General features: G+C 40.8%; 1 protein-coding gene across 1 annotated transcript; it reads left to right on the top strand.

Moving 5' to 3' along the window:
• Positions 1–689: 689 nt before the first annotated feature.
• Positions 690–23,125, top strand: NELFA (negative elongation factor complex member A). Its single transcript, XM_005148537.4, has 11 exons — positions 690–1,293; positions 8,872–9,043; positions 10,186–10,347; positions 11,284–11,373; positions 13,447–13,577; positions 13,746–13,815; positions 14,618–14,706; positions 16,439–16,550; positions 18,818–19,074; positions 20,088–20,187; positions 21,756–23,125. The coding sequence occupies exons 1-11, from the start codon at positions 1,042–1,044 to the stop codon at positions 21,938–21,940; spliced, it is 1,620 nt and encodes a 539-aa protein (XP_005148594.2). The 5' UTR covers positions 690–1,041; the 3' UTR covers positions 21,941–23,125.
• Positions 23,126–24,126: the final 1,001 nt, after the last annotated feature.

The following is a 24,126-nucleotide window of genomic DNA, read 5'->3' as shown; positions in this document are numbered from 1 at the left end:
GTGGGTTGAATCTGCTCTGCACTGGAACTCCTGTGCTCTTAATTCCACTTAAGACACTAAAATGAACGATTTATGCCACACTTGAAAAACTCGGGAGTCTTCTGGCATTTAGGAAATTGATGAATGTTTTGAGTACCAATGAGCAGAATCAGGAGGGAATAGGAATGAACGCTTAACAACCCCCGATTTCTGCGTGCCCGCCGCTTGTGTTAGACACTGAAGTAACCTCCCGTATCTCTGAAGCACCCAGCACAGATTCTGGGGAAAACAATGAAAAAGGCTCTTCACTTTGTGTCATATCGCAGCACCACCGGGGGGACTCGCCATCTAACACCGCACCAGCACCAGGAAACCACGGAGGAGGTGCACTTTAAGGTGCCATTAGCCCTAATAAGCTCCCTTTATTAGGTTAGCTGGGGAAACAGAAGACTTCAACGCAGGCCGGCCAGGGGGAGAGTGAAAGGAGTGCGGGGTTACCCGCCCCACCGGGACACGGGGGTGTAAGGGAAGCTGCCGCGGAGCACCACCAGCCGAGCAGGCGGCAGCGGGGCCCTCAGCCCTTCTCCCGCCTGAAGGGAGAGCTGAGCCAATGAGGCGGCGCCGGGCAGGAAGGGGAAGGCCGGAGCCGCCGGCTGCGGGAGGCTGGCAGCCTCAGAGGGGCGGGCCTCGGCCTGCAGCCGAGCTGTGCCGCCAGGCCCCGCCGCGGCTCGGCATCCTGCTCCCGGTGCTCGGCCCGCGGGGAAGTGAGAGCGGACAGTAAGGGACACTGAATGGAGGCTGGAGAGACACTTCCCTCCGGTGAAGCGGCGCCATATTGCAGTACGGCGGAGAAGCTGTGGCGGGTGCCATTTTGCATCTGAACGGGAGATGAATAGAGACTCGCTCTTTGTTGCCACCTGGGCGCCGCCATTTTAGGTTACGGCGGAATCTCCACCTTCCCTAGCGCAACCTCATTGGGCGCCGCCATTTTGGCTGACGAACAGGAATGCGACCCGCAGGGGTCCTTACCCCTCCCTTCCTCCCTTTAGGTGTCTTCATAAAATGCCCGTTGAGAATCCCCTCTTTTTTCGCCCCGCTCCCAAGATGGCGTCGATGCGGGAGAGCGACACTGGCCTGTGGCTGCACAACAAACTGGGTTCCACAGACGAGCTATGGGCGCCGCCGAGCATTGCCTCGCTGCTCACGGCTTCGGTGATCGACAACATCCGCCTCTGTTTCCACGGGCTCTCCTCTGCCGTCAAGCTCAAGCTACTCCTGGGGATGCTGCACCTGCCCCGCCGGGCGGTGGATGAGGTGAGGGCTGTGTAGGAGCTTGCGCGGGAAGATGAACCAAAGGGGGGTGAAGGGGAAGAGGAGGTCGGAGATGGTGTGAGGGGAAAAAGGGGCAGCGCCTGCACGACCTCCCCGCCCGCACATGGAGTGTGGAGAGGGAGACCCCGGGGCCGTGTCCCTCAGAGGCCTGGCGCTGCCCCCGGTTGGAGCGGGCGGTTGCTGAGGGGGGAAGCCGGGCGGTGTGTAGTGAGGCTGGTCCCGCAGACATCCCCGCTTCATGGTCGGGGAGCCGGGAGGAGGGAGGTCTCGGCTGGTAGAGCGGTTTGTTGAGGCCCTGCGCGGAGGACTCGGTGCGAGGAGAAGCGCTCGGATTCCCCCCTGATAAGGCAGTGAGTGGAGTGGAAGCTTTGGTGCTGCTCCTCCTCTTCCTGCTCTTCGGGGAATCTCTGGTTGATACTAGTCTTCTGAAGGCAATTTCGACCTGAAACCCATCTTACACGTCCACACGGACTCGTAGTTATAGGGCTCTGTTTTGATAGTTTGGGTGCCCCTGGGGAAGAGAGCTTTCTGAGGCAGCGGTTGTTGTAGCAGTCGGTCAGAGAGGCAGGAGCGTTTAGGACCGGTCGTGTGTGCTAAGCTTCCTTCCCTCTGCTCCCTGGCAGCTGTGTAGGTGTCTCAAGAGCATCTCAGCTATAGGAAGGACAGCAGCAAGTGCTGAAACTTTGGGGCTGGAAGATCTGGGGTCTGCACCGAACGGTGCTTTCCCCTGACTTCTTGCAGTCAGGTCTTGCTTGAAGGAAATTGCCATGTTTTGGTTTAGTTTTTGCTTCTCTTTACCCTTCTGGGAGCAGATAGTACTTTCCTTTACTGTCTTACCCCAGCTAATAAAGCTGGCTGGCTCGAGTCTGAGCTGGCTCTGCAAGATTATTCATTTGGCCCTGGACCATACATCATCTGCAGCTGGCTTATTCTCACCAGTAGGCAGCTATTGATGTTTGAGACAGTAGCTGGAGAATGACTGGGAGACATTAAGTCTCTTTAGCCAGGTTTGAGGAATTCCTCTCCTACTTCCACCGTGTATGATATTGCTTCCTTGTAGCAGTCATGGAGCTGGTGTGTAGTTATTCCTTAACCCTCTTGTGTAGAGTATCCTCAGCTGTGCTTGCAACAGTCTCATTCTTGGCTAGGGCACAGCTGCTGCTTAAGCCTAATATATTTACTAGGCAGGGTGTGGGGAGGGCATATGTAACTTGGATTATTGTGTGCTCAGCTTTCATGTACTTCTAAGCTGAAAATGCACAAGCATTAGTTCAGTGTACGTTGTCTGTCTTGCCACATGCATCTGTGTGATCAGTGTTACATGTAACTGGTGTTACTTATGAAGAATGGGGTTGATCGAATAATAGAGTGGATTGAAGAATAGGGTTGATTGAAGAATAGGGTTGTAAAAAAGAATATTCATCATCTTTCCTGTAATTTTTAAAACATGACATTCCTGGTCAGTGCCTATCCAGTGCACAAGATGTCTTCCTTCTGTGTGACAAATGCAGTTGTGTTTTGGACAAACAAAACCAAGGCCAGAAAGGGGGATGGGGAGCTATGCATATGCTCATGTGAATTCTGAGTAGGCAAAATTCTTCTGAAGTAATGTGAAAATCCAAGTGAAATGGAAGAAAAGAGTATTGCAGTGTTCAGAAAAAGCCAACAAGTTAGTGGTGGTTTTAGATTGAAGAAGAAAAGAGTTCAGAAAAGCTTAGAGACCTTCATAAATAAGACTCATGCCAGCTCTTTGAGAGAGCAGCATTCAGGCAAACTGAAATAATTAGTTGGAATGGTGGAAGAGTGTTCACTGAGTAGGTAAAAGAACTTTTAAATCTGATTCCGAGGAAGATAGCACAAAGCAGCTTCACTTGATCTAAGCTTTTCTTAGCCATGGAGTATATGTAAAGAAGAACAAGTCAGTTGCTGTGTGTTTTAGTGTATTGTTAGTGATCCAAATATAAAGCTCTTGTTACTGCTGTAACAAAAAATATTGTGTGAGTTTTGACTTCTTTGGTAGAGCTTGTGACTTCAATCAGAAATTGAATCATTGTAAATGGAGCACACTTGAGATCTGAGGTTTTATCATGTTTCAGTCCTTTGCAAAATACCTCAGGATGTGATTTTTGTCCTAAGTGAGAGGAAGGACTTAAAGTTGTAAAGAAAAAAAAAAAGAGCTCGTGAGGCAGAAACACATAACATTGGTAGCAGGTGTGCTATGATCCTTACAGACTTCCTTCTGTACATGGTAAAACCAGCTGGTGTAACCAAACTGCTGGCAGAAAGGGCTGTTATGTTATCAGATACTCATCATTTGTGGTGAGTTTGCTAAAATAGATTATATTTGTGAATATGTGCTACATCTTGCATCTTACTGTCATGATTTTTGATATTTTAACAGGCTTTGGGTATGATATCCAGAACAGATCTGTATGTGTGTTAGTGTTCAGTCTAGGTGCACTGTGATGGGCACTTCTCCCTGGTGTCTGTGTTTAGTGTAGTGTGGAGTGCTGAACATGGTGTCTTTGCTAGCAAAAATACACTAGTGTAGGGTACTGGAGGTGAAGTCTGTCGTTTGTGTATCATTCCCATATTTGAAAATTTAACTGTGAAATCACTTTATTAGCCTCTTTGGAAAGTGATATGTGTTTTCCATGCCATGTGCCGGTCTGTATTGATCATGTGTGAGAAGCACTGAGCTGGCATTTGGAAACCTAATAGTATTGGAAAACACATTGCATCAGCTTTGTAAAACTTTGGGAATCTTGATAGTGGATGCAGGATATGTTACTGGTTTGTTGTGTAAGTATTTGTATTTCCCCTCTCTAGATGATAGATTGGACTTCGGTTTTCTTCTCTTCAAAACTCTGCCCTCCCCCCATTTTCTGTTTTTTTTCATGGAGGCACAAAATAATATGGAAACCATTTGGGAGCAGACATCTGAGTAAAAAGTGATGTGGAAATAGGGAAAAGCATCATGGTGTTGGGGTTTAGAAGGAGTTTAATTTGCTGCTGGTCCTTTCTAAATCTCTGGGAAAGCTTCAGTCTAGACAAGTGAATCTTCAATGAGCACTGTTGGAAAGCACAGTCCTTAAGTGGTTTTTTTTCCCCCTGCAATGTAATATACTTCAATTTTCCTAATGTTTTCATTCAACACTCCAAATAGTGTATAGGTGTAAGTGACTTAATCCTCATTATGCTCCTGTGGGATAGGTAATAAACCTAATTTTTTATCATGCTGTGAACCTCATTACTGCTTGTTTGTTCCTGCTGACTAATAAGAATAATTGGCTCCCATTTTAATTTTAAGCGTGGTTTGGAGGCAGTTATCAAAAATACCTTTTCCCACTGTAATTCTTAGGGCAGAGTTCGCTCACTCCTGCCCCTCCAGTTTTTTTTGTCTGCTAAGTTTGTTTCTAGATAATTATGCTCATTTGCAATGATGCCTCAAGCTCAGTGTACTGCTGACTGGAGTTTTAGTTGTGCATCTGGCAGAGCAGTTACTTCTGTTTATTCTGTGTGTTATATTCTTGTCAACCTGATTCACAATGACAAGTGTGAGTTTTCATTTTGTGCCAATGTCTAATTTATTTGTCCAGGGTTAGACTGTGATGTTACAACCAAGTCTGGAATGAGGACTGTGAGCTCCAGTCCTCTCTCTGGATTACCTTGAGAGGAAGGTCCCTATCCCAGCAGTGACCTGCTCTTTTGTTATGCTAGCTGCAAGAGAGCAAAAGTCCAGATTGTGTCTTGCTTGTGAGAATCAGGAGTCCTCATACAAGTGGGGACTGTGGAGTACTAGTGCAAAGGAGTAAAAGGGCCCATGGCACTTGTCTTTCTCTCTGTGTTCAGGACAGGCATCTTTCTGGCCTGCATTTAATGTTCTTAATTTTTCTGTGATGAAATGGCATACTTTAATCTAATGCTACTCTTGGCCACTTCTACTCATTTTCATGATTAAAATACAAACCACATACAATAGTGATATTTGATGCATTCTGGGTTTGTATTTATTAATACTGTACTTTTAGTCCAATGCTTTTAGCTTAATGAAAATGCTCTATAATAATACGGATACATATTAAATATCTCTGTGGCCTCTGAAAGATTAAAACTTAATTGGGTTTACTGTGAGGGTGGTGAGGCACTGGAACAGGCTGGCCAAAGGAGTGGTGAATGCTCCATCCCTGGCAGCGTTCAAGGCCAGGTTGGGCAGAGCCTTGGGCAACATGGTCTGATGTGAGGCTGCCCTGTCCATGGCAGCGGGATTGGAACTGGATGATGTTAAGGTCCTTTCCAACCCATACCATTCTGTGATTTCATTAGGCAACTGTTGTTGGAAGGGGCAATTGGCTAAACATATAGTCACATCTATTAATTTAGGCATAATATAAAGCAAATTAATGGGAATTTGTTGCAAGATGTAATCTTGGAGTTATCACTTAACATGTTTCTGGTAATATTTCCTTCTTTATCCCTTCCCATGGTGCTGTTTGTGTGTTCTTCCTGCACAGCCACTGTTAAGCTCCCTTTGTTTCAGTTCCCAGGCTCTTTCCATCCTGCCTGATCCTTTCTTGTTACATGTTTCTAGTTGCATCCTATGCTTTATTTTTTTTGTGTGTGTGTGCCAGCAGGCTGAGAAAAATACCTGGGATCCTTAAGTTTTAGATGAGACAAATGCCAGAACATGTTGCATCAGATCTTGACATTCATGCTTTACAAGGCACTGGTTGGAGCTAATGGGACTCTTTGTGACCCAGTGTTGCAATCTTATACAATTAAGAGCTTGGGGTTATGCCTGTGCTCTGTAAAGTAATAGAAAAGCTGTAGGTAGGATTATGTTATTTTGAGCTGCATTTAATGCATTCTCAAACCACAAATGATTTTTTTTTTCAGCTGCCAGTTCAGCAGTGAACTGGGAACATGATATTTAAATTGCCATTTGAAGGCAAACCTGAGTCAAAACTCAAATCCAGGCTTGTTAAATGCGAACCCCTATTCAGGCAAGGTCTCTGGTTAGCTCATGGTACACATTAGTGAGCTTTGCTTCCCTGTGTATGATAGTGCCTGTTCTTTCACCATGTGTTTTCTCCCACAAGGCTGTGTGATAATGTTGTTTGCCTAACACTGAGAATAAATTGTTTCTGGGTTCCTTGAAGGAGCCAATGTCGCATGAAGTAGTAGGTTGTGGCACAAGTAGGTAGCTCAAGCTTTAGCTGCCCTGAGAGCAGCGTGGATGCAATGTGCCCAGACAAGATCTCCATAGGAACATATGTAATAGAGGCATGCAGCTCTGTACAATTTTTGGTACAGATAGGTGTTTTATGGAGCAGAAGAGAGGGCTAAAATGGGAGGATATAGGAGGCATCTTTCCTCCAATTGTTGTCTGAGTGTGCTTTGATGGAGGAAATTACATTAGTGGTGTTCAGATAAAAGCTTGTAAAAGACCTATAAATAAACCAGAGCTTCATCAGGTCTCATGGCAAGCTTTAAATTTTCAGGTGTTTTGCAGAAATCAGTACTGTAATTCTTACAGATTAGGAGAATAAACGAGTTTGTTTAGATAATATTCACACTCATCTTCTGATGAGCAGTTTAGGGTTAGAAATATGGACAAGTCTGTGTGGAGTCCAGGTGGGGTTTTCATTTACTGAGAAAGAAGTGAGCAGTGGAGGACAACAAAGACTAGAACCTTAGAAATTGATTTTCTCCATTGGATAAGTGTTGATTGAACCTGAGCATGTTAAACTGTGCGTGGTCACGATTATGTCAGTTTAATCCAAAGCAAATCGATAGTGCTGCTGAAGATCATAACTGTTGTACCATCTGCTCCACTCTTTGTGGTTCTGGTGTTTGTCTGACTGTAGTCAGCCACACCAAGGGGCTGATCAAGCTTAAAGATCTAAAGAGATGTTGGTTTTCGGTCAGGTTAACTGACCTGGTGTGTTTCACAAGCACATTGCTATGAGCACTTAAACATGCAAGGGGTGAAGGACAAACTGCCCCAATAGTGCATGTGTAAACTCTTCCTAAAGTGAGAGGGCAATAACATCATGTGGGTGAAAGGAGTTGAGAAATTTCAATATTTGTCTGCCTCTAAGCTTTAAAAAGTACTTGTGTGGGAAAATGAAGAGCAGGAATTTAACTTTTCTTAGTTGCATGAGTAGAGTAAGCTATTAAACTTTTTCATGTAAGATAAAGTCGGTTCTGAACAAAGGGAAAGATACAGGATAAAGGTGAAGATAAATCTCTTGCTTTTCCCCCTGTGTTTGGAAATATGTACATTCTAATTAAGCTGTGTGTGGCACCATGGGCTGTGAAAAATCAGAATTCAAGTACTTTCTTACACTTGTTTGTAAATTCTTTAGTGTTAATACTATAGAGATAGTATGTCTTAAGTACTTCATGTAATTTTACTGTTACATTTTGTGGCTTGGTAGATGCACAGTATACCTCAGACATCCTAAGTTCTGTGAAAATAATGCTTTAAGACTTACATGAAAGTTTACTTGGGGGTGGTGGAAAGGCAAATGTTCAGTGTTTATTTGGTGGGGGGAGGGGATTAAGCATACATGTGAATTAAACAAAACCATGAATGTAAGAGTTTCACTATCTAACCTCTGGCTGTAGTTACCTTGATTTTTTATTTCATTGTCTACTACTAACAGACATGTAGATTAGTGATTAAAATAAAACTGTGACAGTAAATCTTGTGCATCATTTCCCCTTTTTAAAGATAGGTGCTTAAAGTAGAAAAACAAGCACTTTTTTATGATTGTAGAAATTTTAAGTAGATGGAAAATCTTGTTACTTGTAAATGCTCTGTAGCTGGCAATGTTCAAGGCCAGGCTGGACAGAGCCTTGGGCGACATGGTCTAGTGTGAGATGTCTCTGCCCATGGCAGGGAGTGGGAACTAGATGATCTTAAAGTCCTTTCCAGCCAAAACCATTCTATGATTCTATGTTAGAGGGCTGTGTTTACTTCTATAATATGTAGCTTTTGTCAGACAGTGCAGTAAGCCAAACACATGTCAGTTTGGAGAAAGCTTAAGTAAAGTTTTGATGACTTTAGTTTATGTTCAGATGCTGCAAATACGGTATGTGTTATAATTATGCTGTAGCCTAGGAAGGGACACATCTTGGTTTAGATGCCTGTTCTATATAGCTTGTATTCCAGCTGCATATTCTTATCACTGGATGTGAGGTGTCGGTACATTGGGAGTACAAGTATAGAATATAAGGAGACACTAATGTAAGATCCTGGCCTGTTGCGCTTAGTAAATATGTTCAGTGCTAAACAAAACTTCGAGCTGCCAAAAGCTCAAACCAAACTTGGGTTAGATTGACCAAAACCAATGTAAAAATGTTACCTTGGTTCATTCTTTCTGTAGTTCTAGAGTTAATGTATAACTGTGAAGCAGTATCCCTCTTCCCTTCCCCAGTAGTAGAATATTGTGCATGTTTATGTAAGTGCGTTTTTAAAATAATAATAAAAAATCCAACTATAACTTGTTTAAAACTGCTTCCAATTGGCTGATTTTCTTTTTCTTTTTTTGGTAGATGAAAGGGGCACTGACTGAAATTGTCCAGCTTGCTACCTTGGATTCAGACCCTTGGGTCTTAATGGTAGCTGATATTTTAAAATCCTTTCCAGATACTGGCTCCCTTAACCTTGATCTTGAAGAACAGAATCCCAATGTTCAAGATATTTTAGGAGAACTTAGAGAAAAAGGTAAGCCTTTTCTGTTGGTGAGAATTACAGAAATATGCCTTTTTTCAGGAATAACCTCTTGCTTCTCAAGCAGTCTTTCTGTCTTAACAGAATTGGTATCATGACAAGCAGCATGTCTTGTCTCAACTGCCACAGTTCATAATCTGGCATGTTACTGGACTGGCAACTGTGATATTTTAGAAATGGTAACTTAAATCATCTTTTCACACATCATCAGAATTTATGTGTCGGGTATCACGCTGAGTGCTTGTGAAGAGCAACACACAAGTTACTGTGGATTCGTTAGTAGCATAGCCAGGCTGTATGTGCACTGACAGATAATAGATTTACTGCAGCTTAGGAAGTTGAGGGGTTTTTTATATATTGCTCAGTCTCGTATCTTGTAGTACCAAAGCTGACAGTAAGGCTCTGTTTCTGCAGTGTGTATGTGAGTGTGTGGAAGCACCACCTTTGTAGTGAGGTGCACCTCTGCTGGAAGTCCTCCTCTAGGCATCAGGTGATAGGTAGTATGAGGAGACTGATCCCAAGCAGAGCTCTGCTGCTTATGTCTGAGTAGCTACTGACTACCAGCAGCTGAAAATATTGGCTCAGGCACTTACACAGTCCCTGCTTCAAACAATGCAGTAAATGGGTGATGCAAAGCTACTTCAATTGATTTGCACACTGCCTAGAAAAAGCCCTTGGGCATCAATGGGCAGATCTGGTGTTGGATTAAGGATTGCAGTAGAGCAATAATGAAATCACTTGGAGGTGGAAGCATTTTGTTGTTTTACTATAAAGAAATGGTCTCTTATCTGTTCACACTTTTGGTTTGCATTTTGTTTAGAAGTTTCCTTTTTATGTGTGACTGTTTTAAGGAATGTGAGAATTCAGTCATATGTATCTTTCATTCTGACAATAGTAGCCTGTATAAAATTCCTGTAGCTTGACCAGGTATAATAACATGGAAGTTCTTATGAAGCTAATGTAAAAAACAAACTTCCTAATAATTGCTTCTGTATGGTGTAATAATTACAGCTAAATTACTCTTGGCATTTAAACAAGTCATCTAGCATTTAAAAACACCTGTACAGTCTACTTGTGAAATGTTTTGTAATTAGCTACCAGAGGTGATAATACCTGTGTGTTAACTCTTTATGCAGTAAGTGAATGTGAAACTTCAGCTATGTTGCCGTTGGAATGCCAATACTTAAACAAAAATGCCTTGACAACACTAGCTGGGCCACTTACTCCCCCAGTGAAACACTTCCAGCTGAAAAGGAAACCTAAAAGTGCCACTCTCAGAGCTGAACTCTTGCAGAAGTGTAAGTAGTATTACAGCTAGTTGATAAGATTGAGTGATGAAATGAACATTTGTATTTAATCTTATTGTCCAGTATGGGGATATTGAAGCTTTCTGTTGTAAGAGCTGGCAGATTTTTTTTTTTATTCTTTTTTTCTTTTTTTGATAGACTGCTCTGTATGGAAGAGCAGGTGCAAGTCATTCTGGCCGGGATTACGTTAAAATGCTAATATTTACTTAAATGCTGTTCAGATTTCAAAGCATACAACCAGTTGCAGCTTTTTGAAGTGCAGATATAGTTGCTCTCTTATGGGTATATTTAACAGTCAGTTGTGAAGACTTGAGGGACTGCTTTGGTTAAAGCTTCTGAAACAAAACTGAAATAAGAACCTAGTTCTGTTTTTGCCATATGTTTTTACAACAGGAAATAAGAGCTGCTAATCACTGCTTTCTTTTGCACAGTATGGCTGTATCAGGTGTGAAAGCCAAGAAAGGCAGCATGTGTGTACATATATGTATTAGTATCTGGTTGAACTAAGCAATCTTAAAATAGCGTACTGTAGCTGCTATTCCATTGCAGCAGCTTGCTGCTTGGATGTAACCTGAGTAGTTACTGTGGTTAAATACAAGATCTATAAGTTTTTATGAAGTGATGCAGAACTTTCTTCTAATTATTTTGGTCTCCATTGACTACACTGGCTACTCTGATAATGTCTTTTGGCTTGGACCATCTTATCATTTGCACAGTCGTATTGATTTTACGTCTTCTCCAAACACTGTGTTTAGCCTAGGGTTTAATTAAAGTATTATTCTTTATTGCTATTCCCATCTTCCTGTGTATTAGTTTATAACATTTTATATAGGAAGCAATGTATTGGTTTGGGTGTTGGTGTTTTTGGTTTGTTGGGGGTTTTTTCAACATAAGTGCTGTAATAACTAAAGTCCTTTTTCTTTTTAGCAACAGAAACTGCACAACAGCTCAAGAAGACTGCAGGAGTGCCTTTCCATGCCAAAGGCAGAGGCCTGGTCAAAAAGATAGATACAACAAGTATGGCTCACTTTCATCACTTCCTGGAAGGAAAATCTGATAAAATAGCCTTGATGAAGAATAAAATTACTGTCTAGTTCTTACAAACTCTTCAGTTCTTCTGATGCAAAGGATTTTTTCCTTTCTGGTGCTTTCTCTCCTGATATTTTAATGCTTCTGATGTGCCTTGTCAGAAGGAACAAGAGTGTGGGGTGTTTCTTAAATGGCAAGTGTATCTGCCATGCTTCTAAAATGTGCACAGCTAGATCATGCCTGTAGACTTTGGTAAGAATTTAATTTGCATCAGGCCAGGAATAACTCCTGACTAAACCCTGCTGCTCCAAAAGGGAGTAGATTGGATCACAGTGATGTGCTGTGCTCTCTGAAATCCTGTGAAGTAGACTGAAACTGTCTTGTATAATTCTGTGTGAAGAAAGAGAAGGGGGCAGTGTGCTCTCTGCCAAGGCTGTGCTGTGGCTTCTATTTAATGGGCATGACAAAGATGTATAGTCATTCTTCATGTTCATGGATTTCAGCTGTTTGCTGAAGTGCCCAAACTGCTTGGATTTTTCAGCTGTTTTGACCAGGAGTAAGAGGAGTTCAGAATTAGTTATGTACATTAAATCACTGCACAGTTACAACTTTTCTGACCATCAGTATGATGCTTACATGTAAAACTAGAGTGTTTTCTTGGTGTGGCAGCTGGCAGCTGTGAAATACTTTATGTGGGTGTTATTTAAGATGTGGTTTTAAGCACAAAAGTTCAGCCACACATTCATACAAGAAATGCAAAAGGTGTAGATGTAATTTGAGCTAAAAATTGTTCCAGTATAGGAACTGACCTTTAATTCTTGGCATTCTTTTTAGCTGTTGAACAAATAAAGCAGGTTTTTAGACTTGGCTTTTAGAGCTAGGTGAGCTATAGGATCAGCTGGGGTTTACTCTGCCAAAACTTACTAACATTGGTCAGGGAGGATTGTCCTACGGTGAAAAGGTTTTCAGTGCAGCATAGAGGGGGATAGAGAGTATCTAATCTCAGACTTAAGTTTTGTATTTATCTTAATAGTAGGGTATGAGGAGATAGTCAGGAGGCTCAGAGACCTGACAGATATGTTTGTGTCCCTAATGTTTTAGTAGTTGATGAAAGAATGCTGTTATCAGTACTTACATTGAGCATGAGGTAAAAGGGTAATAGGGTAAAGTTGGATGGAAAACAGCTTTTTACAGGTGTAGCAGTTCCTCCTGAGTAATTGAGACAGCAGCTTTTCCATTTGTAATGGACACACAGATTGCATCCATCTCCTGATCCTTCTCCTTGTGCAGACAGCAGGTCCAGAATTTCAGATCCCTGTGTGAAGCACTGATTTACCTTTTTAGTAGATTACAAGCCCTTAGCCCTGCAGAAGCTTGGCTAAGAATCTTTGACTAAATACAGTCTCACCAAGTAACTAGATCCTACAGTTCAAAGAGCAACTTGGGCAATAACTGGATTGAGAACGTTTATGCCTGATAGGTTTATGTTCACATTTTGTTTGCTATAAGTAAGGAAAGCATCGATGTATGTAGCAAACACCCATTTTGATAGCAGTGCACCTGTTTGGTTACTACATGTAGAATGAGGTTGCAAGAATTAGCCTAGAGATTGGCTTTTACTCCTTGTCTGAAGGGTAAAACTATTCTGACCTTTGAGGGACATGTAGTGTATTATAGATAGACAAGGGGTAGCAGGTTGAAACTTAAACAGCAGAGGTTTAGATTGGATATAAGGAAGAAATTCTTTACCGTAAGAGTGGTGAGGCACTGGAATGGGTTGCCCAGGGATGTTGTGAATGCTCCATCCCTGGCAGTGTTCAAGGCCAGGCTGGATGAAGCCTTAGGTGATAAGGCTTAGTGTGAGGTGTCCCTGCCCATGGCAGGGGGGTTGGAACTGGATGATCTTAAGGTCTTTTCCAACCCTAACTGTTCTATGATTCTATAAACATCTGATGTTCAAGGGATGGGCTGTGTGCAGTAAGAAGGGGAAAAGCTGTAAAACATTTGTTTGTAAGTAATTAAACATATAATTCAGTTGTTGCCTTTTTTATTTTCCTTAAGCACCACTCAAAGGAATTCCAAAACAAGCTCCGTTCAGGAGTACTTCAGCACCCAGTGTATTTAGTTCTTCTGGAAATAGAACTCCTATTCCTCCTTCAAGAACACCTTTGCGCAAAGAAAGAGGAGTAAAGGTGGGTGCACTCTTTCTTAGCCTCTTGTTTTCCTGCTCAGCGATCCCCCCTATCTAAAGTCAATTTCTGATGCTGTTTTGAATCAAGTATCAATATGTTAAAGAAAAAAAAATTAAGGACAATATGTAGAGCAATGGTTATTAAATTCTCTGGGGTCTGTCTTTTTAGCTTTTAGATATCTCTGAGCTGGATATGGTGGGTGCTGGCCGTGAAGCTAAGAGAAGAAGAAAGACATTAGGTTGGTATAGCATGCTGCCTAGAAAAGCTGTTAATACACCAGCAAGTAGGGTCTAGATTTATACCATTCTGTTGTTCATTTGTTAAAACTTGCCATCAGCTGCACTTCAAAAAAAAGGCTGAAAAATGCTTTAAGAGAGGATTTTCACTTTTTCCAGTGCTCCTAATCACATTGCCATCTGCTTAGGTAATAGCTTGACTCAGTTGCATGAAATGATTGAACTGGTCAGTTGTGCTTTGGGCAGCCCATAGGTGTGTGACTGGCTTTGATACTGTTCTGAGATACTTTGCTTACTTCTACTGGCTGAATGGCCAAGGAAGTCAGTTGAAAATAATGTTGAAACAGTGTGTAGTGTGGTCTAAAATTATGGCTGAGAAATCTTAAGTTAATAATACCTAATACACTGCTCTGAAGTCAAACGACCACATTGGAAGATACACTAAGCCTCAAAACCAGCCTTTTTGTGTTTGTCACTAAAAGTAGGTACCACCTCAGAACAAAATCAGAATTGCAGTTCATTTTTTGCTTAAGGTTTTGATGCTTTCTAGTATTTCAAAATTAGCCAGTTCTGCCTGGTTACTCAGTTTCTATATCTTCATGGATATACGTTGTGGTTCAGTTCATAAATGGGTTCCTTACACAATTGTGTATGAAGATTACTGTATCTGCCTTTCAGTTTATACCTCTTTAAGCATGTTTTAATAGACTGAGAACAGCAATTTTATATATTTGTTTAAAAAAGTGTATTTAATTCAGTATTTTAGAAAACTTCCTTGAACTGACTTCTGTCTTTATGCAATAGATACAGAAGTTGTGGAAAAGCAAGCCAAAGAAGAAACGGTAGTAGAAAATGCTACCCCAGATTATGCTGCTGGCCTTGTGTCTACACAGGTAAAACCAAAATAAGCAACAAAAAACCCAGTACGAGGAAACCATGATGCGTATTATTCTAAAACACTAAAACCACTGTCAGATGAATGGGCTAGCAGGGCTTTCTGACCCTGGAGGGGTAGAATCATTTCACTCTGTGCTTGTGCATCCTTGGTGACCTTAGTGGAATAGTGTCCACACAAGTGTCAGTGAGGAGTACTTATCAGTGACCTATGCCCAGGAAGAACAGCTCAATACAAGCAGCCAATTAAGAAATAAGTCTTGTTTTTTTTCCCCTGAAGATACTAACTTGTTGCTAGAGATAATCAGGGTGGGTGGTGGGAGGAGGGGTTGTGTACAGCGTTTTTTCCCTGTTCTTTCAGACATGGTGCATTGGAAAAACTGTGATGTAGCTTTGTCTTCTCAGTCAGAACACAGCTTTTACAGGAATGTTAGGCCCTCCTCCCACTTCTGAATTAGAAACTGTCTGTTCTATTCCATCAGGCCTTGGCCTGGAATTAATTTGGACAATAGGGTTCTTTAGATACAAATAGATAATTTGAGACTGCTGCACCCAGTGTTTGCAAGTCTCTCAAGATAATAGAAATCCGTCTCAAATCTGAAGTGTCTTCTCTTCTTCCAAATTTAAAGTGGTTGTGATTACCTCTGTCTCTTAAAGTCCATATGGTGACATTCAGTGCTTGCCTTTGGAGAGCACTCTAAAAGACCTGTGATTCAGTTGGTGAGTCAGGCTTTTTTTTCCTTGAGCCTAATGGTAAGCACGTGCAACATTGGTCCCATGGCTATGCTGGTAAGAATCTATCTAAACAAGCCAAAACCAACATAAAGGCAGATATTGTTAGGCCTGTGGTGAAGGTAGTTGCCTCTCATTCTGTTGAATGCTGTCTCTTTTGATTTTTTTGGCAAGCTCCACACATTACTGAACACCCATCTTCTGTCTAGTAAGAAGAAATTGTTTGCCTACTTGACTTGTTCCCCAAAAACATCTTTCTGCTGTCAACCCTGATGTTTATAAAGCTGGATTGGACTAAAGTTAAGATCTTTATAGAGATACCAATCTGTTGTCTTTATGCTGTGTGTGCAATATCATGGACAAAAGTGATACAAAGAAACATATATGGCATTTTCTTTGGCTTGATCCTAGATGACATCAATCATGTTAGTGCTGACTGCTTGTTTTGGTAGCAACAGGGTTTACCTGTGCCTTTACTGCTGCTTTCTGCTTGTTTATGTCCCAGAGGCCATTGCATTCTCCTGGGTGATGTTTTAGTAGGCCCTCTGCCCTTGGAGGAGCACAGGTTTCTGCTTGCTAATAGTGAACAGCATGTTTGCTCAGGAAGAAGATCACTTATTTCTATAGTGTAATTCTTCAGAGATTACTGTCTGCACAAATCTCATCATCTAGTCTCCATGCTCCCAAATTAGGAATGGGATAATAGAACAGCAGCTTGACTCTCTCTGCAGAAGTGTGTTCTTTCTGGCTCAGACTGTACCTTTGAAAGCAACTTTGATCTGAATTAGGGTAAATAAAAGGTTTTTTTTCCCTCCTAGGATAATTCTAATGCCTGAAGCTTGTATAGAAGTTAGGGTCGAAAGGGCAAACTTGCCCTAACAGAGGAGTCCCTAATTAAGCTTCTAAATTATTATTATAGCAGAATTAATTGTACTTAAAATGCAGAAACAGCACATGAGTATATGCAGTATGGCTATAACACTTTTATTTGTTTTACAGAAACTTGGCTCACTGAACAATGAGCCTGCACTACCTTCTACAAGTTATTTACCTGCTACACCCAGTGTGGTGCCATCGTCCTCGTATATCCCAAGCTCTGAAACACAGCCAGGTGAGAGAAACCTCTTTGGGTTTTGTCACCAAATACCTCCAACTGTATACAGTTTTACTGCCAAGCTCTGCCTTTATTTACAAACCTACTGTCCCTCAACTTCAGTGAAACTTAACCTCAGCAGTCTACAAATCCATTGCAGGAACCCAGCATTTGGGTTTGGGGTAACTAGACATGTTATTTAACCTATATAAATAAAATGCTTGTTGGTTTTAAGTCTTTAAATGACTGCTAGGTAAACAAGTAAAGCAATTTACTGGTTGGTTGGTTGTTTTTTTTTTAATCTTACTCTGCAATAGAAGATCCAGGTTTTTAATCCCTAAAAAGACTCAGTAATGCACATAAGTCTGGAGTATATCTCCATATACACATCTATACACATGCACTTGCACAACAGTTGCTGTGAGTGTCAGATATGTTAGTAGAGGCAAGTACATATTAGCTTTCACACAAGCTGGGATCAAGCCATCTGTTTGCCTTTTACCTTATTATAACAGTCTGATGGTGGCTGAGCTCCTGCTTAGTTTGAAAGTAGTATGTTATTTTCAGTTGTAGAAAGTCGCCTATAGTAAAAAAATAGTATTTGTAAGCATCCTTCTACACCTTTTATTTTAACACACTTAGTTTTACTTTTCCTTCCCTGCTGTGTGTAAGGCCTTAATGGATTGTATCAGTTTGCACTAACAGATGTGGATGACTGGGGTTCATTATCAGGCCTTGTAGTTACCAGAGAACCAACATTTCAGTTTAATGTGTTCTTTTTATTCTTGCTTTTTGTGATTTGGTACTCTAATGTTTGTCTTTATGTGAGCTGTGGCATGTTGGCTGCTATAGAAAAATGCATATGCAAAACCAGATCACTTGGCCCTGAAACAGTTCAGAATCTCTCTGAAGGTCCATGCAAATCTTTCTCTGGCAGAAAATTGGCATCTCCAAAAGGAATGCAGCCAAGAGCATATCAGTGTTGTCAGCAGCTAGTAGTATTTTCCAGAGCCTTGGCATTGTATTCAGCAGCAGGAGAAGCCTAGTTTAAAATTCTCTTTTGTCTTTCTTTGTTCCCTGTTTTCTTTCCTGACTTCTATTTTCTTTTTGGAGTATGAGCTATCAGTCTTTTCTCATGGACAAGGAACATAAACTTTCACGCTTTCCTTGATATAAGATGCCCACAGAAGATCTGTAGATTTGGTTTCATGTAATCAGAGGTTGCATAATTAAGAGATGTTATTTATGCAAGTCGGTTGTGATGAGATGAGAGGATTGTACAAAATTTAGGAGTAACTAATAGTTACAAATGTTCTTCCTCTCAAGTGTCCACTGTCCTGTTCCACATTTTACTAATGTAATAGCCATATTGTTAAAACCAGTGCCATGTCTGTGCATAAATGGAGAGTGGTGGACCTCTTATTCTCTAAAATCTGATCTGAAAAGCATCAGTGTATCTACCTTTTAGTCTACTTTGAAGACTGTGAAAATGAGTTACCATAAACCTCATGAGGTTCATGGAAAGGTGCTTAAGCAGCTGTGTCTATGTCTTAAGAGCTGCAAAAAGATGTCACTGGATACAATGGGTAATTACTGTTTGCCAGACAGGTGGTAACTTATGAAATCAGAGTAACCTGATCAGATATGTAAATCTCCACCTGCAGCCAGGATCACCATAGTAACTCCTTTAAGTGCAGGTAAATGGATCAACTTTAAGAAATAACAAGAGTTAGGACTTGTAAATACTGTGGGGGTTTAACCCTCTTGGCAGTAAGTGTTTAAGTAAAGACTTTATTTGTGAAGAGTACATTTCATTCTGTCATCTGTTTAAGTATTTGTATATTTTCTGTATTTGTTAATGGCTGAGATTTAATTACCATTTCCTTTGGAAGCTGCTGCTGTATTAGGAAAAAACTGATTAAATATTTTTATGGTTTTAGCCTCTACATAACAATACAGCAATAATCCTGGAGGGGTCAGAGTACAGCTGTTAGAGCTACATAAACTAAAAAGTAAATCAGTTTCAATTTGTTAAATCCGGTATCCATTAAACATAATTAGATACTAAATGTAGTGTAATCCATATTGGACAGGTAGTCACTCAGTTGTCTAAGTATTGTAGATAATTGAGTGGAAAGAGCATTATTACTTCAATTTTTCATATAGATGTTGAATCATGGTGGTAAAATGGAATAATGAGATTTATTAGTTTTCTTTAAAGGCTATTGGTGATGCTCATCTGTGTTTGGATTATCATACGTAATTGTCCTGGTTGGTCTTTGCAGCTGGCTCTGCACGAGAGGCCTTGCAGACTACCCGACAGACCGAGGAGCCTACAGCTCCCACTGCTACTACAACTCTTCCTGCACAGTTCAAACAAAGAACACCCATGTACAATAGTAACTCAAACCCACCTGCAGCCACACCTACCTCACCTCTAACACCTACCACACCTCCTGCCATTTCCCCCGCGGCACAGGCACCACAAGTGGCCCCCCAAACTCAGCAACAGCCGCCACCGAAAAAGAGCCTCTCTCTCACAGTAAGTAAAACAAGGTTCTCTTTGACTGCTGCTTTTGGTGTAGATTGGGAAACATGAATCTTTATTATTGAGCTCATATAGTATGTTGGCAGTTCCTGGCCTTTGAATTACTGAGTGATTGAGGCTGCTTTTTTTTTGTGACCAGTGATAGTGAAAATATTTTGTGGCTTTGACAGCAATGCTGTCTTAATCACAACATTTTTACTTGTGCAGTGCTAATGTCCCAGTAAGATGTCTTTACTGCTATTTGTTATGTAAAATAATGTTGTATTATTCATTATAAAATGGATTTCCAGCAGAACTGTTGCCCAGCCAGTTGCATGTAATGTAAGAAACAAAAAGGATCCTGTCATTGTTTTTAGGAGAAAAGGTATCTATGGATTATTCTAAGGCAAAAACTTTTTATTTCTTGATCCTCTCACCCCCCTGTTATACTTGGATGGGTGTTTTTTAAAGCCTGAAAGTGAGGAGGAAAGAGATTCCTCAGGAACAGCAATTACATGTCCTGAAGCTTCTTATTGCTGTATGTTGGTATATATTATATGCATGCTGGAAGTTAAGCAGGTAACTAATTCAGGAGGCAACTGATTTGAAGACTTTGCTAAGCACATCTATAAGCCTGGCTTGTGAGATCTGAACTTTAAGAAGCTGAGTGACCTTTTCAGTACCTTCACTTTAAATAAAGTGAATTAATTTTATTTTATTAAATAAAATTAAAATCCTCAAATTATTTCAAGCCTGTGTTTGTTGGGCAAACATTGTCTCAGCACATGTTTCAATAACTTTTTAAAGGTAGGGTTTTTTTCTGCAGTTTGAGAATTCAGTTATTTCTGTGACAGCTTTAACCATTAGAGAGAGAAAGCCTTGAGGTTAAGGCAGGAGGGTGTTTATTTACTTTTGTAGGTCTGCAGACTTCCACCTGAATCCCTTATGCTTGTCTGTGATCCTTAATATGGTACCTGTTAGCAGTGTTTTCTCCACTGGAATTCATATTTGTTTGTTATCTCTTGCAGAGGGAGCAAATGTATGCTGCACAGGAAATGTTCAAGACTGCAAACAAAGTTACAAGGCCAGAAAAGGCTCTTATACTTGGATTCATGGCAGGATCCAGAGGCATGTATTGAGACCAATTTAGTTTGGTTTTGAATACCTAAATCTGAAGCACAGCCTAGCATTTCTAAATGTGCATATGTGAACGCAAGACTCTAGCTTTTCTCTGTGCATACTGGACTCTGTGTTCTACTCTGGACTCTACATAAATTATGGATTATTGCTCTAGCTATTTTGGTTCTAACTACCTAGAAATGGGTCTGTAGAGTCTATTTCTAGTAAGTTGAACAGTCTGTCAGAGCAGCTGCTAAACACAATAGCTACACAACTGAGCACAAGTAATAATAGCATGGCTTAGAGGCTGAAGAGAAACAAGGCAACCAGTCAGAACAGTGAACAGATTGTTCTGGTCCTAGGAGTCTGCCTAGAAGGCCAATGAGTAAGTTCTTCAGTGGCAAGTTGAGGTATAAGCTGTGTAGTACAGAGCCTCTTTGCTAATTCCTTAGTGTTGGAAATGTAGCAGCTGTTGTCTTGGAGACTTTAGGTAACCATAGGTGATGTGACTCACAGGAAGATAAGCTGCCTCATAGCTAATCCTGTCATATATTCGCCTTGATAGACAAGGCTGTTTTACCCAGAAGATTATCAGATGTAAGATGAGAAGGAGCTTAAGAGGCCTTAAGTGAACTCTTATCATCTGCACTAGCTCTGCCTTCTAATTCGGTAATTGAGGGCTTTTAACACTGGAGCTGTAGAGCGTAAATGTGGTTCATGCATTTGGATTCATGCAACACATTATTGAAGATGATCAGGGTGGAGTTACTGTGGTGGTCCCTGGGCTTTAAGAAAGTTTTTTATATCTTTCATTAATGATGGTGCTCTTCACTATTCAAGTGCAGTAGGAGGGTGTACTTTTAGTACTTACACAGGCATTTTTTTTGTAATGCAAGGTAAAATGCTATTTTGGAACTGTACCATGTGCATGTTATATATATTCACATATGTGTATATATAGATAAGTATGTATAACAGTATGAATTATGGATTCCTTCAGTAATAATGTCAACACCGTCTAAAGGCTGGTAAATGTCAATTATGGTAATCCTGAGCTTCTCGAATGCCAATTTTAGTACCTTGAAATGTAACATTTAATACTTTTACTGGTACAGAACTGAGTTTTGAACTAGTGATTTCAGTGAAGCTGTTTGGGCTTCCAGAGCAGCTGAAAACTGTTGAGGCTTTTAACTACAAAATTTAGCTTAAATAAGGTAACTCTGGTACTTCAGATTTACCATCTCCCACTTAAATATAAACTTGTCTTAAGACTCTTGATGCCTACAGAAATGACACTGGCATGCTTTACTCCCCTTTTTGGTGATCTTCCAGTTACTTTAGCCATGGGGTTCATCTTTGGGGGTCTGATTTTTTTATTTTTTTATTTTATCCTTAAAACTCAGTCTGTGATGTATGGAAGGAGGAAGGTCATTGTGTGGCCGCGTCTATTGGGGACGTTGCTTGCTCAGGTTTGAGTTTGACGTTTGTTGTTTGGGGGTTTATTTAGCGTAAGTGCTCTTTACCTTTCATAGTACAGTGCTGAAGTGTGTAATTTGTTCCTATTCTTGTTTTCACAGAGAATCCTTGCCAAGAGCAGGGTGACATCATCCAAATTAAACTTAGTGAGCATACAGAAGATTTACCAAAGGCAGATGGCACTGGCAGCACCACTATGTTGGTTGACACGGTCTTTGAAATGAACTATGCTACTGGTGAATGGACCAGATTCAAGAAGTACAAACCTATAACTAATGTTTCCTAAGAGATGCAGCAACAGCAGACTGGACCAAATCAAGCTCAGAGTCAACCAGCTCTTAGAGTATGTCAACTGTACAAAATGGCATTCATGTGTACATTTCTTAGTACCTTCCAGAATAGAAGTTGTGGCTCTTTGACTTAACTGAGCTCAGTGAACACAAAAGATGGTGTCAAATCTGCTTTTTCTTTTTTAATCATGGGAGAGGGAAAGGTGATCTGGGGGGTGGGGGGGAAGATGTTGGTGTGTTTCTATTTTCCTGCAGTTCAAGATGCCAGAAAAGAAGATCACAACTGAAAGATTACAGATGGGAGCAGTTTACTTCTGAGTACCAGAAGAGAAGACTACTGCACAGTCATTCACGGTTTACCACTAAACAGGGGCAGAGATCTTCATTGTTAAAAGGTTTTCTTTGGCTACATGGGTTCTATTGTAAGAATGGACATTAAAGCACCACAGGCTGGTGCTTGATGGTTTTGTAATTCAGCTGCAGTATAACTAAGTATTGCAGGTGGTAGATGTCCAGTGTCTAATGGTACCCACTGTGTTTAGCTTATTTATGCTTGGGTGATAGGATAAGATGGAGCAGCTTTGTTAACTCACTGTATTGTTAGTGTCCATGCCCAGCATGAGTTAATTTATACCTGACATTATTTGAGATCAGGAGAAACTGAGTGTTGGACCTTTCTGAAGAAAAACAAAACCAAAATTAAGAAGAAAGTAATGAGTCTTGTCACTGCCTAGAAATGATGGCCCTTTGCTATGTAAGTACAAGTTGATCTGTGACTCTTGCATAGCAAGCTGTTGAACAGCATCACTTACCTGCAGGGAAGTGAAACTAAGATCTCAAGACCAGTTGCAGCTTAATTTAACAATGGCCCTAGAAATGGGTGAGTGACACCTATCTGAACACAGGTGGTTGGAAAGGTTTGTTGTCTAGAGGCAGTGTTAGTTTGTTTGGTTGAGCTTGAGGCCCTGATACAAACACATCTGAATGACTGTAGCTGTGGTTCCTACCAGTGTAGTTATATCAGTGTCATCACTAATGTGGCCACAATTATACTGGCATATAAATGTGCCTTATACTTGTCCCCTTCTAGTAGAAGCACATTTTTATCTTTATAACTGTGTTCACACCACTGGTATAATTTGGCTTTAATAGGACAAATAAAGCTTGCTTTTATTGGGAGAGCTTATGTTCATAGTCCAGGATTCATCCTTTGGAGACTTGCTTTCATCATCTGAAGCAGACTTGGGTTGAATGTCTGGGTTCTACCAGTACTTGTGTATGGAGCTATGCTTGGTTGGGAATGGTGCTGGGGAGGTACCTTAGGCTGATTAGAGGCTCATGTTGAAGTGGAACTCTTAAGATAAAATGAGACTTTTATCTTTTTTTTAATGAAAAAGCAGACCAAACCCAGTAAGTACTCTTCTATACTAACAAAGACACTTAGATGATTGATTAGAGTCTTTTTTTTTATTGGGGCATTTTTATTGCATTTTATTTTTAGTTTTTCAAACAAATTACCCAACAGGACAGTGCAAGTATAAGTAATAGGAAAACCTGTATTCTACAGTTTTAAGATGTGACCAAAAATACAGGTTTCTTAACTTTAAGCAAATACACAGAATGTTCTAGCTCTTACAGGGGGCAAGTTATTTGATGATAGCTGCTACTGTCATGCAGCGTTGTGCCTGCATTAGTGTGCAAGTTAATCCCAGATAACTGTCACACTGGGGGCTCTCCTCCACATCAGTACCCCATTTCAGAAGCAACCTAGATTGTGATTCTGATTGCAGTTTTACTTTATACAGCTAGAAACCAGCCTGACAACTGAGGATGAGTAGTGAGGTTTAGTTTTTTAGGAGCTCAGTAGAGTTTTCATGGTTCTAACTTACTTGGTTTTAGTAGATTGCACAGGGCTAACAATAGACTATGAAAAGTGTTCATTTTAGAAAGGTTTAAAGAAAAGTGACATTCCTTTTCTTGTCTGCATTATTCAGATTTTAAAGCTTTCTTGCGATGACCAGTGCTATGTACACATGTATGATACTCCTGTCTTAACTGTTGCTGCTTGCTACGTAAGCTGCAAATACCAAATACAATTTTTAACATGAAACTTCTTGAAAACTGGCTTGAAGGGCATGTACTGTCACTGTAAATAGCTGACGCAAGACTTTGCAATGCAGTA

Source organism: Melopsittacus undulatus, chromosome 7 (genome assembly GCF_012275295.1).
Source record: "Melopsittacus undulatus isolate bMelUnd1 chromosome 7, bMelUnd1.mat.Z, whole genome shotgun sequence".
Classification (NCBI taxonomy): Eukaryota; Metazoa; Chordata; class Aves; order Psittaciformes; family Psittaculidae; genus Melopsittacus; species Melopsittacus undulatus.
The sequence above is the reverse complement of the archived record's forward strand: the minus strand, read 5'-3'. Positions and strand labels throughout refer to the sequence as shown.